This window comes from Castanea sativa, chromosome 10 (genome assembly GCF_040712315.1).
Source record: "Castanea sativa cultivar Marrone di Chiusa Pesio chromosome 10, ASM4071231v1".
NCBI classification, from domain to species: domain Eukaryota; kingdom Viridiplantae; phylum Streptophyta; class Magnoliopsida; order Fagales; family Fagaceae; genus Castanea; species Castanea sativa.
Window position 1 is genome coordinate 7,005,733 of NC_134022.1, and position 13,685 is coordinate 7,019,417.

Below are 13,685 nucleotides of genomic sequence, written 5' to 3' on the forward strand. Positions count from 1 at the left end.
TAAGAGAGCAAAGAAAAACGAGAGAGATTTTTCTTTAATCGTGAGACATACACAAGAATTATTGTAATTGATTTGATAATAGTGAAATTATTTGAAGTTTGTCCCATGATTATTTCCCTTCAAAAAGAAAAAGTTTTTCATATAAATTTTATATCCTTAGATGTGATTGTTATTTACTAATATTGTTATTTATTTTTTTTAAAAAAAAACACACATATATATTTAATTACTAATATTATTGATAATATTATTTGTTACCTAACTAATAGTATTCATAGACAAGTATTGATAGACATAGCACCAACACAACACCAAACATCTACTAGAAATGGCCTGCATTTGTCATATCATATGTCATCATTTCTTGAGGAGACCGAAACAAGCCAAGCCAGCATCCACTCATGCATCAATTAAGTCAAACTTTTCTATTCACAAGAGTCCCTACCCCATTGGTCCTACCATTATCAAAACCCCTTCATTATTAGATAGAGAGGGCCCACACTGAAAAAGGACACTCATGGTCAATCACCGTCCAACACACACACACACTCTGCACGTTAGATCAGATTAATTCACACGGATCCCACCACATTTAACAACAACAACAACAACAATAACAACAGTTCTTGTCAGTAACTATTTTGTCTATTTACAACCACTGATTTTTCACATACATACGTGGCCGGTTCTGGACCGTCCAAAATTTGTCTACAAGAAAAAGGCTGCCGTATCTGATTTTAATGCCGTGGCGATGGATACGATCATTGTCCTTTTCTTCTTGTGTCTACGTATCACCTTACGTTAGCTCTCAGCGCATCTCCCACGCGCAGCAACGGCGCGTGTGTTGCTTTTGTTTGTTGGGGGTGTTTGGTGGGGGGAACAACTGGAGATCAGAATCAGATGGTGCTCAGCTCAGACCAGACCAATCAGGACCTTTGAGACCTGTCAAAATTTTGTACTACGAATACACCTGTGACCCAATTTTCCGACTTACTGACTTATGCGACCATAAGCGTTTTTGATAAAAAAAATTACTAATAAGTTTGTAAATTGAAATTGATGAAAATAGTTTATCGCTCACAGTCGCACACATCAACTTGTCAAGAATTGCATTGAAACCTCCCGACTTAATATAAATAACTCCAAGTGGGACCTGGTGACATGTTGCCATGTCATCGGAGTTTTGAGCTCTTGATGTTAGGGGGGATGGTGGAGATGCCTTGCTTGCATAGCTCAGCTAGTACACTATCAGTGGAAGGAGGCTTGAGACCCAAGGGTAAGGGTAGCCATGGCTTGCCAATTGCCTCTTTCACAACCTTGTCAATTACCTCCTCTTCCTGCTTTCAAAGCAATAATTTAATGTAAATATAAGGCCATTTTTCACATTTGATTTGATCACACTTTCGTGTTAACATCTTGTGGGTCACAACATGGGGAGCTAATATTTTAATGTTCATGGTACTGAACCATCTTGGCACAAAATATAATATAGCTTCCATCTCATACCTTTTGAACAATTATTTTTTTTATAAAAGTCATTTTTATTCAGAGAAAGAGGAGAGTACAGTTTGTACAAAGTCTACGCCAAGATATAACATAAAATTACTATATAGGTTTTTTTTTTCTTTCATAATTGAACCATTCTAGGTGTACCATATTTTTTTCAAAAAATTAAATTAAAATTTTTCATAACTTGTAAACTACGCCTAATTCCAATTCCAATTTCTTGGAAGTTATGACTCAGTACCCACATTTGTTGTAAAAAATATATGCATCAACCTCAAAATTTATAAAAATTGCCAAGAAAAGGAAGTGTGTTAATAATTACCGGATGATGGTCAACAGGTGGCATGCCACAGCTAATATCAACTGCACCAGCATGATGAAATCCTGCAGCATTCTGCATTATCGAAAATGGGAATTAAGATAAAAAAGAAGATTTATTTTTCCTGATAATTCAATAGGTACAATAATTGGGAAAGAAAATTAGAACCCTAGTTCTAATAAAGGAGAACTATGCCACTAAACTATAAGGCTTTTGGCAATTTATGAGACCATATAAAAGGAACAAAGTTTCTCTTCAAACTTCTCGTATATCTTTTTTTTTTTTGTGAATTTTGAAAATCTAGCCGTTGAATTTCATATTCCTTATGTTCATAACATGCATATCAAATTCCGTTCAAATTGGATATTATTTACTATTCAATCGATAAACTTATTTTTTATACACAATTTTAGATGATAAAAATTTGATATTTTAACATTTGTTTGATGAGATAACAATTGATTTTTGATTTTCTTGAAATTTTACATGCATGAAGAATATAATAAGAACATATAATCTAATGGTTAGATTATTCAAAATTCACACTCAATATAGAGATATACGAGGAGTTTGTAGATTTTCTTTCCAATCTAGTTTAGAAAGAAACTTTGTTCATATAAAAGCATGTATCTTCATAACCATAGTTTGGATATATGACACATTTGAGTAATGCATGAACAAGATCAAAAGCTCTTCATCAGTACACTCACTTGAGGGTAGGAAGTATAAGGATGATGTGTAGGTGGCACAACAGGGCAGCCCCAAGCATGATCAGCAGGCATCTAAAACATCAAAATATCCCACATTATCAAACATGCAATAATACAACCACCTAGTCAAAACTAAAATTCAAGGTTTTTGTAGTTGTGCATGTTCACTGTTAAGAAAATAATAAAACATATAGTCATGTCAAAAACATGCTTTACCCCTGGATAAGGATTCCAGTGCCAATTATTTGTTGGTTGCAATGCAGGATAGCCAGGTTGACCCCACAATTGGGCTCCAGCTTGTTGACTGCTCGGTTGTCCCCATATGGGATAAATCGGAGCTGTGGAGAGGGTGTGATTAGAGTGATAGGGAGGGAAAGCCATGATTGGTCTCTGTTGATAATAGTTTCTCTGCATTAGATCTCTTGAACGCGGCCATCTCCGTTCTTGTTCCCTGGGCAAGATATGTCTTCTGTGCATTCGGTATTTCTGTTTGAGAACAGATGGTTATTCATTCGATTAATGCATTTGATATTTCTGTTTTACAACAAACACTTAATTCATCTGATTAGCCAAGAGAGGCGCTTTGATCAGTAAAAATTATACAGTAATATGTTAGGGATACCGATACTGCATATTTTACTACATAAACTTGACAAATTGTTGAAACGGTAGCAATCAAACTCATTGTCATGTCAATATGAATGTCATATCAATTTGTATGCATTTTGGCAGTAATAATGGTAATAGCTTTAGTATTTTCCAATCACATTCATTCATTGTCATGTCAATATGAATCTCAGTATTAAATTAATGTCTAAAAGATGGCATGATGTGAAAAAAGGTTTATCATGGAACAAGTTTTGGATACAATATCTGGAAAGGTTACCAAATAATGTTGAAACAGAACCTCATTGGGTGGTAATAGCAATACAAAGTACCAACCTGGAGATGGCTTGCTACATTATGCCTTGTTAAACCTTCCACTTTCATGAGCTCTAGTATCCGAGAAGGAATAACATGATCAACACCTAGTTGCTCAACTGCATGCACAAACTTCTTGTGCAGTTCTTGTGTCCAGTCTACCTGAAACCAAAACAAAAAATACATATCAAAATATAATCTGATGGTCACCATGTCCAAATGCTAACCTAAAACAAATTTAAATTAGTGAATATTTTTTACTACAGTAGTACCTATAATCATGAAGATATGACTGAAAGAAGAAAAACAAAACAAAAACGGGTCCGCTATTGATATGAAACCTCTTAAGTATAATCACAATGGTACAAAATTACATATACTGGTGAAAAAGACTCTCCTTAGGCATCAAATTTTCTCAAAACTTTGAGAATTATGTTGTTATTTACTCAGAGTTTTAGTTATTAATGAATTATGGATCAGTGATCTCTGGTTGACTTGTTTAGACTTCAAACATGCTCCCATTCAAAGAAATTTTAACATTCCTTCAAGAAGATGTGAGTTGACCACGGCATCACATACAGTTGAATACTGTAATACCAAAACCATAAGTTTCAAATGTAAAGTAAAAGAACTTACTCTAAGCCCTTCATTACAAGGAAGTTTATCTTGTGACAGTCATATCAAGTCCCCATGTAACAACCTCGCACATGGCATTCACTCATTGGCTTGTTACATGGATGACTTCATATGCCTGTCATAAAACCAAGTACTTGGACAATTTTTGAGACCTTTTAAGTGAAATTTAGTTGTTTAGGAAATTATTATGGTTATGAGAACTTCTGTATTCTCAAATTATTGGAGCATAAGGTACAAACTAGTCTATGTACTCTAAACATCGGGAAATATCAGGGAGTTCTTCAAAAAGTTGTAATAACTTTCATAAATTAGATTACCTTCATCTTCTTCCTATTAGCTCTAGCCCCACATGAATTATGAGGTTGAGATGGTTTAATTGGTTTTTCAGCACAATCATCTTCTTTATTGCTGGGACTATCTCTATTATGTTGGTGATGAGACACCTTTCTCTCACTTTTAAAACCATCAGCAGACTCCTCTTCCTCTTTGATCAGATTCTTTTCTGGTATTTGAGGTTTATCCACCTGAAGAGTGCCTACACCAATTGAATCACCACAAGTAGTTTCGACAGATTTAGATTCCCCATCTTGCTCACCACTCTCTTTTTCTGTTGAGCAATTAGTTTGATCTTGGCAATCCCCATCATCCAGTAAGCGCGTTCCCTGTTTCAATTGTGGGGTTGAAGGAGCTGGGTACTTATCACTCCCTGCTGAGTGCTCCTTGTCATTTTCATGAACAGGGGACTCATTTTTAGTTTCCACTGATATTCTATTCTCAGGTTCTCCATTTTCCAGTTGTAGCTGCAGCATGGACACTACAGACTCTTTGACAGGCTTTAGTGATTCAGAGAGGTTGCTACCCCCAGCATTGAATGCCTGCACAGTATTTACAACATAATAATTTTTCTGCACTCAATAATTGTACTATATATCTATAGTAAGTCCAAACACTATGCTTCCAGAAATTCAGACAGACCTTGTGAACCACATGCTGCCAAATATTCCTGAGTTTCTCCTCAGAAAGTGGCTTCCGTAGGAACTCAACTGCACCTTGCTGAAAAATTATAATAACATAGACACATCAACATTTATGATGGATTGGAAATGCACTCCAGGTTGTCATGACATATGAGTTTAGCATCAAACTCCCAGTAAAGTTCAAATAGAAATAACCAAAAGTTAAAGATCGTTTAATTGAAGCATTGGAATTTAAACTGAGAAGTTCAAATATTGGTCTATGATCATAAAGGACCAAAAAACAATACATTACAAAGAAAAGCCATTTAAAAGATTGTATGATTAGAAGTGCACGATTATTTATTGCAAATTTGCACTTAAAACCTTACCGCTATGCACTTCATCATGGTGCTCAGGCAATGAATGTTTGAAGTCACTGCAACAAGAAGATCATATTGCTTTGCATAAGAAATTGTACATGACGTTGGAAAGAAGAGTCCTTCCATAACTTTTTCCCTAACTCTACTCTACACTGACATCGATGGTAATCTCGTAATCTGGTTTCTTGTGAAACAAAATTTTGAAAATGTTCGAAAACAATAATTATAAAAAGAGAAAAAGAAAAATGTACAGGATAAAACAGAGATATAGGTAAAGGACATAAGTAGAAGAACTGAAGCAAAGTCTAAAAAATTGAGTAGAAAGATAACATTAAAAAAAAAAAAAAAACACCTTTATATTGAATATAGACCAGTTGGGACTAATTTCTAAACTTACTAATGGTTGGCAAGTCCTTAGCAGTTTCGAGAAACTTGAAACTCCCATGGCTGTCGCTTGTACCCACCTGTGACCACATGTGCTTTTAAGAGATACATAATGTGTAGGAAGAGTGCAATATAGCACAAAGGCTCATTTATCTCAATGCTAAACATATAAAGGAAGCAATAATCTTAATGCAGATAGATGAAGTGTGCATTATGATGATGTCAGTGACAAGATGAGATGAATGAAGCATGTTTACTTATGGATGCATTTTCTGGAATATGAATTTTTAAAAGGAAATAGAGCGAATCATTTTTCTTGATCTGGGATATTTACAACTTATGGTAAATAACACATTATTTCCATATATGCATGTCATTTTGAAAATTATAAAGAAATAATGAAAGACTTCTATGAATTTCCGTTTCAAAAAGGTTATTACCTCTACAATAGCAACATGAAAGCTTCCAGGCTTGTTTAAAATTGCTGACAAAGCTTCGTTCTCATCGCAGAATGTAGAAACTGTAACAGACACGGAAGGGTTGTCACATATATGTTAACAAGAACACAAAAAGTGACAGATGAGTGAAGATAGGTTAAAAAATTAAACACAAGAACTTTACTAATATCCAATAAAAAAGTGAAGGATAAATAAGTCAATAATGAAAAAGAAAAGAAAAACAAAATGAAGAGGAGTTTTTTAAGTATCTTAACACACTACTTTTAAATCACTTATTCTTCAAATTCAAGTTTTACCAAAAGAAACTATGATAACAAGAGATTAGAGAAACCAAAAGAAACATGTTGAAAAGGCTATCAAGAAATTGCCAAAGATAACAACACATTGATTTCACCATTTTGACCACATGCAACTAACAAATAGTACAAAAGTTCAAATGTAATAACAATTTTAATCGCTTTTGTTTATCATTTAAAACCATGCTGTGTGAAAAGTTGATTGATCTCTAACACTATTCAGTCAAAATGTCTTCTATGCTCAATGAAGCTAACATCCAAAACCACATTTATACCTAGAACAGAAATCCCGAAGATGTAAGTAATTGGGGCACTAAAAGATGCCTTTTCAAGGCAAAGATTGGGGGGGGGGGGGGGGACCAATGCATTCATGGAATATGAGGTGAAGTAAGAAAAGATGCAGACCAAGATTTCTAGTTTGGAAAGAGAATTGTATGGAAAAAGCTAAGAACAAATAGGAGAATTCAAAATCTCTAACCAATATAATCCATTGCCTCAAGCTTTGATCTTATCTCTTCGGCTGAATTGCTGTCTCCATCAACAAGAAGCACCCTGAGTCCCTTAGGAAAGTCTTTCCACTCCTGTAAATCATTAGCAGAGCAAACCATAGCTGGTTTGGCATCGTTTCTCAGGCCCCCAACAAATCTTGCAGATCACTGCTTACCAACATTTAAACAGGTCTGCATGACCCCCAAGAATTACACATTAGAATTATCTTTGTTTGATCTAATAATCTATAATGTTAATCCAAACTCTTTCTATCATAAAATAGTACTTCTAAAAGTAAACAAACAAAAAGAAGTGAGAAAGAAACAAAAAAAAAGTAAAACACTTTTTTTTTTTTTTATGATTGAAAGAAAAAGTAAACACATTGAGGGTATCATATCACAAGTTGAGCATGTTTACACAATAATGACCTATGAAACACCAATATATTTACTGATCTCTAAAGATTTAGTCATGAAAGGGCTATTTTGAACACAAAAATCTTCTTTAAACTATAGTGCAAGAACAAGTTTTGATTATGCATCGTGCAACACTGAAACTATTAGATCATTGAATAATTTCCAACTTACTTGCAAGAAAGGTACTAAAACAAAAAAAAAACCCCATGTGAGAAACTAATCAAAATCCTGACACAAGTTTGTAAAATGTAAGATAACAAGAAGTTGGGAAAGATTTTGTTCAAAGTGTAAAGATCTTATAAGCTAGTGCCCTTTGTGCAGAACAAGAAACAGACAAAAAATAAACCCATGTAAACTCTCCACAAAATACAGAGGAACCGACAAGAAAAACTCAACCATAAATTTTTTATAAAAAATCAAGTAAAAAATTAAACAACAATTAAAAAAAAAAACTTGGGATGTCTTAGAATGAAACTGAAAAAACAAAGAAGATAATCTGCTACAAGTCAAATACATGCATGCACATAACAAGAACAAAAAAATCAACAGAAAATGCACTGTAAATCTATGTAACAATAAACATAAAAAGAATTGGTAACCAGCATGCAGATGGTAAAGCAAGATATCAAACGGTACGCACAGAAGTACACTCTTTTCTTTTCAACTACCTCTAATGAACACTGAAACTCCTCTTCTTACCCTGGCTCTTTTCTTCCCACTTCTACAACTTACTTATTATTACCCTTTGGCTGTGTATATGAGATGGAGAGAGAGAGAGAGAGAGAGAGAGATGCACTTGTGAGTTTTGAAGGGGTGTCTGTTTCTGTGACTTACTATACAGTTGCCATCGCGTGTTGCGGACCACAGAATATGAAATGCAAAAGGCTCTCCTTCAAAAGGTCAATAGACTTTTTTTTCCACTTCCTTTTTGGTGAATATCTCAAAACTACACAGAAAATCACTTTTCTCCAATCATAAAAGACCATTGCTTGCTACTTTGAACCGCTTGTACCTTTTGCTGCGATAATTTTTTGAGAGATACTACCAATTTTACGCCATAATTTTATTGTATAAAGAATGATTTGGGAGAGACTACAAATTTTACACCATAATTGTATTGCATAAGCTTTATAAATTAATAATTATAACTATGGGTCTATTTAAGATCAATTTATTTTTTTGTTGAAAGTACCGTAGATAAAAGTAAAACTTAGTTGAAACAGTGCTTTGAAACCTCTGAATAGTACCAAAAAGTGCCGGATCTATAAATAGTAACAAAAATAAACTGAATAGTAAAATAAGTTGACAAAAATAATCTTTACCAAACGGACACTGTGCATTTATTATCACATTAGTTTTGTGCATGTGTTTGTATATATAAAATATTTCCTTTTTCAGCAAATTGTGGCACGATAGTCAGATGGCTATGTACTCTCTTTATTATTTTTTGTGCTTTTGGAAAATTATTGCTTAATTTTTGGAGGTATTATTGGACACTCAACAAACACCTCCGACCCAAAAAAAAAAAAAAAAAAACCAACACCTATAATATAAAGTCCTATGACTAATCGATTACTATTGAGACCAAACTTTTGAATCGATATTTTTGCTTTGCCTTTTCTGAAGTTCTCGCTTGCACTCATTGGTGTTTTCTTGGCCAACAAATGAAGTACTTTTCTCAAGCACGAAACCTTTAGCTTTGTCATGAGCTCTAAAATTTATTGAGAAGGAATACCTCTTTCCTTAATCCTTTAGCTCTTGTCTTCTCAAATTTAAACATAGGATAAGAGAACTTACTAGATTTTAGCTCTTGTCTTCTCTAATCTTAACAAAGGATAAGAGAACTTATATATTAATGTAATGAAAACAACCCTACATCCTCTATATATAAATTATCAATACAAAACCCCTACATCCTCTATATGGTTGGACAATTTTTTTTTTTTTTGACTTATTTTATTCCTCTCCTTTGTCCTCCAATCACCCCTCATCCAAATATAATAGTATAAACTATAAAGAGAACTTTTAGATAAGTTTACCACAAAAAAAAAAAAAAACTGTTAGATATTAATAACCTTAAGCCTTGCTCTATTTAAGAACCATACATATATAGGTGGACAATTAATTTTTTATTCTCACTCACTACTTTACTTTCCCACCACCAACTCTTTCCTTAATTTATATAAGTCCAAAATTCAATCATAAGTGGCATTACTTATTCTTGTTCACTTGGAGAACCAAAAACCTTGTACTTATTATCTGTTTTTAATACTATACTATAAAAAAAATGAAAAATAAATCAAACACAAGCCACTTCTTTCTTCGTTCAATAAAAGAGATGACTTCCTTATTATTATAACTATTAATTTTTTTTTATAAATCAGATATAATTCTTTTTCTATTTATTAAAGAAATGAGCTATGAATTTAATTAGTTCAATTAGTATAGCCTCTTCTTTTCAAATGAATAACCTAAATTTACATCTTGCATATACCAAAAATAATAAATCTCTTATCCAATTAGGCCCCCCATAATCTTTGGCCTTATATACATGTTTTTATTTTATTCTAAATTAAATATATCACATACCCACTCACATTTTTGTTTGGAAATGTGATTTATGTCTAATTAAAATATGGAAAAATCACCAAACCCACTTTTTCTCTTTTACTGCGCTAAAGTTAATCTCAAGAGTCACCTGTGTTCAGGTCATATATGGTGCACAAAATACCCACTTTTATAAGGTTTGACAAAAGTAATTGATACGTAATTTTACCCCAATCTTTATTTAGAAATGTTGATTCCCATACTAAAACCTAAACATGTCTCTTTGTATATAGTTGCTACGAAAAATTCTAGTATTAATTTGATTTTAAATGAATCCTTCTTCACTTGTGAAGATTAAGGTTATTGAATGATTATCTTGATAAATAATAAGTAAAACTGCAATAGTGCATTAGACAAATCAAGTTCTATTAATTAATTAATATTTAAATAAATAAAATGGAAGAGTTAATAATCTCAAAAACGATCTCTTGAAATTTATTACTAATGATGAACAGAACATAACAACAAATTTAGGTATATTTTTTACATATTTTTTTCCAAAACTAAAATTTAAAAAGAAGCACAAAGAAAAATACTCCAATTGAAAAAATAAATTATATTAATAAATTATTAATTCTTTTCAAAATGCATGAATAGATCATTTTAAAAAATTCACTAACAACACTTGCTATAGCTGCTTATACAATTAAATAACATTTAAAATAAAAATTAATAAAATCCTATTTAAGATTGATTATGAAACAAGAAAGATTAAGTGAAGGGACAATATATCAAGCCAACATTGGTCTAAATCACAATATATTATAGAATAACATTAGTTAATAATCATCAGTGTATTGTACATAACTTTTTTTATCCTAAACACTTGTAAATTCATTATAATCTTTCATACTGTGTGTATAAATATATTATATTTTATAGTGGAGTATTTTTTTTGTTATATACATTTTAAATAGGAGAGGGAGATTCAAACAATTGATGTTTACATTTAAAACATTAGAAAATGCAATTGACTCAAAGGTCATTAACTATAGTAGATAAATATTTTTTGGGCTAATGTAGGTGCATAAAATTTTTTTAGCACCTAACTATTCAACCATATGTGTATAGCACTCATATTCCACACATACCAATAAATTATAAGAAGGATTTTATTAGGGTGGTCCCAAGATGTTGACTTTAAGGAATTTAGGAAGTTATGATACTTATGATGAGACATTGGTAACCACTAGACCAACCTTTGGGATTACATTAACTATGATATAATATTATTATTGTGTGGAGTCCAAGGAACGGATAGAGTGAGAAACCGTATTTCCACCGGTTCATATGTAAAGCACCTTTGACTCGAGAAGATGATAGGAAAGGTGCATAATCTTACAAGAGCGCCCGAGTAGGAGAAGTAGTCTTCCAAGAAAGGGCCAAGGCAATGGAAAGATATTTCTTGAAAAATGTTACTGACCACCTCTACATTAAATGCATGACAACAACTTTATCAGCTGCATTAATGAAAAAATAACACCTAAACAGTAGATTTACAGCTAAGCAGCCCCTTCTACCACCTTTAGCAGAACTTGGAGGGGACAAGTGTCCAAAGGAAAGCCTGGAAGTATATAAGTGGAGGGCCTAGATGGAAGAAAAAAAGAGTATATAAGGGAATAGAACCTCTCAGATAAAGGGATTCTAAATTTTTTGAGAAGAAAGTATAATTAAGAGGATATGAACGAATATAGTGTAAAGGAGTTGAAGGTAGAATTTGTATAAGTTTTTGTATAAGAACACATCCTCGGGTTCCCCCAAAAGCAGCATTAATCTTAAATTACTCTTTGGAATCATTCTACTTTGTTAATCTTAAGATCTTTGGTGTTAATCCTAAACTTAACTCAATTCACACTAAAGTCATTTTCCTACTCTCCATACAAATTATATTGTTTTGGGCTTAATTTGAGGGAAGGGACTTCATTATTCTCATTGGACTTGGACTATCAAAATTCTAGCACTTACAATTATATATATATATCTTGCTGTATCGAGTGTTGAATATTTGTTGTATTATGATATAGAATATTTATGATGTGCCATACACTAACATTGTCTTATTGTATCTTTTTTATTATTGGATAATTCAACAGTTGGAAAAGAGAAGATTTAAACCTCAAACATCTCTATTGAAAAATATCAGTTGAGCTATAAGAGCCATAACTTGTTTCATTGTGTTTTTGTATACATTCAAAGAGAGCCTAATTCTTAAGTTGTCTTGCATTAAATTCTAGACTAAAATGTAAATTCTACCTTCTAAGTTTGACTGAAATTTATTTTAGTACTCTAACTTTACTTTAGTTTAATTGTGTCTTCTAAGTTTCAAATTTGTTCAATTAAGTCATTTAGTCCAATTCTGTTAAAAAAATTGCCATGAAGTATGTAATTAACTAATGAAAAAAAAAATTCATATAAAAAATATAACATTTTTTTTATTAATTTTATATTTTTTCATGTGAGAAAAATATTTTTTTTAACGGTAAAATTTTAATGAAATTGGACAAAAGGCCTGAACTGAATAAATTTGAAACTTAGAGGAGTTAATTGAATGAAAATAAAATAGGACTTAAATGAATTTCAGATAAATGTGGAGAATGCAATTTGCATTTTAGCTTAAATTATATTTCACTATTCGTAATTACAAAATATAGTTATAATAATTAATGGATTTCTTTAGAATTAAATAGTATTAATAATTGTGAAGCATAGTATGACTTGACTTTTGACCATTTTTATTGTCATTTTTCCTCTCAAAATTCCCATTCTAGAAAAGGTATCAAGTAGCGAACCCTTCCAGGCTACAAGATAAGAGGGCATCTCAATTGAATACAAATAATCTGTACCACTTTTTGTGTTCCACTAATCAAAACTTGCTATGTATTTAATTTTTTTCCCATTTTAAGTTTTGGCTATTTTATAAGAAAAATTAAATAAATACATGACAAATTGTGATTGGTGGAACATAAAGTGGAATACAAAAAATAGTAAAAAAGATTTGTATATGTCTCAATTCCCTTCCAATTCCAACTTGAAATTGACTATTCTTTAGGAGCAATTAAATTCATGAGCTTGATGGTTTGAAATACTTATATTCTCTCTGATACTAAATGGATATAAGTTTGAAACTTTGAAAAATACAACTTTTTCAAAGATGTTTGTAAGAGGGTAACGCAAATATGCAATTGTCAATTGTGTTTATCTTATCCCATATCCCATATCTGAAAAATACAACTTTTTCAAAGATGTTTGTAGGAGAGTAATGCAAATATGCAATTGTCAATTGTGTTTATCTTATCCCATACCCCATATCCCATATCCCAGTCATCACTTAATTTTAGGAAATTTCACTAATACTATTATATTTATTTTACTTCATTAATTGGGTATTCGACTATTACTTACAAACTTTCATCATTATAAATTGGAGGGAGCTTAATGTTGCTCCCCATGATCTTAATGCTTCTTTATACATATATATTATGGAAAAAGGTGAATAATTCAATAAGTAATAGATGAAGCATCATGTTGAATTATTAGTAGGATTTGGAGAATAATAGAGACTCAATGTTTGCCTCTACAATTGTATTAGGACTTGAGCACACCAGGA

The 13,685-nt window shown here is 32.0% G+C and overlaps 1 protein-coding gene across 6 annotated transcripts; it reads right to left on the reverse strand.

Moving 5' to 3' along the window:
• Window positions 1–562: 562 nt before the first annotated feature.
• Window positions 563–8,343, reverse strand: LOC142613132 (two-component response regulator-like APRR2). 6 transcript variants are annotated; one of them, XM_075785338.1, is made up of 12 exons: window positions 8,140–8,343; window positions 7,045–7,246; window positions 6,253–6,332; window positions 5,826–5,892; window positions 5,438–5,484; window positions 5,068–5,145; window positions 4,410–4,967; window positions 3,478–3,618; window positions 2,752–3,021; window positions 2,536–2,607; window positions 1,829–1,900; window positions 563–1,337 (listed from the first exon to the last, which is right to left on the reverse strand). In XM_075785338.1, exons 2-12 carry the CDS (start codon window positions 7,172–7,174, stop codon window positions 1,173–1,175), a joined length of 1,680 nt encoding a protein of 559 aa, XP_075641453.1. In that variant the 5' UTR covers window positions 7,175–7,246; window positions 8,140–8,343; the 3' UTR covers window positions 563–1,172. The 6 variants fall into 6 exon arrangements, with proteins under 6 accessions (XP_075641453.1, XP_075641449.1, XP_075641452.1 ...); XM_075785334.1 differs by having other exon boundaries at window positions 563–1,340; XM_075785337.1 differs by having other exon boundaries at window positions 563–1,340; window positions 8,306–8,327.
• Between the last annotated feature and the right edge of the window lie 5,342 nt (window positions 8,344–13,685).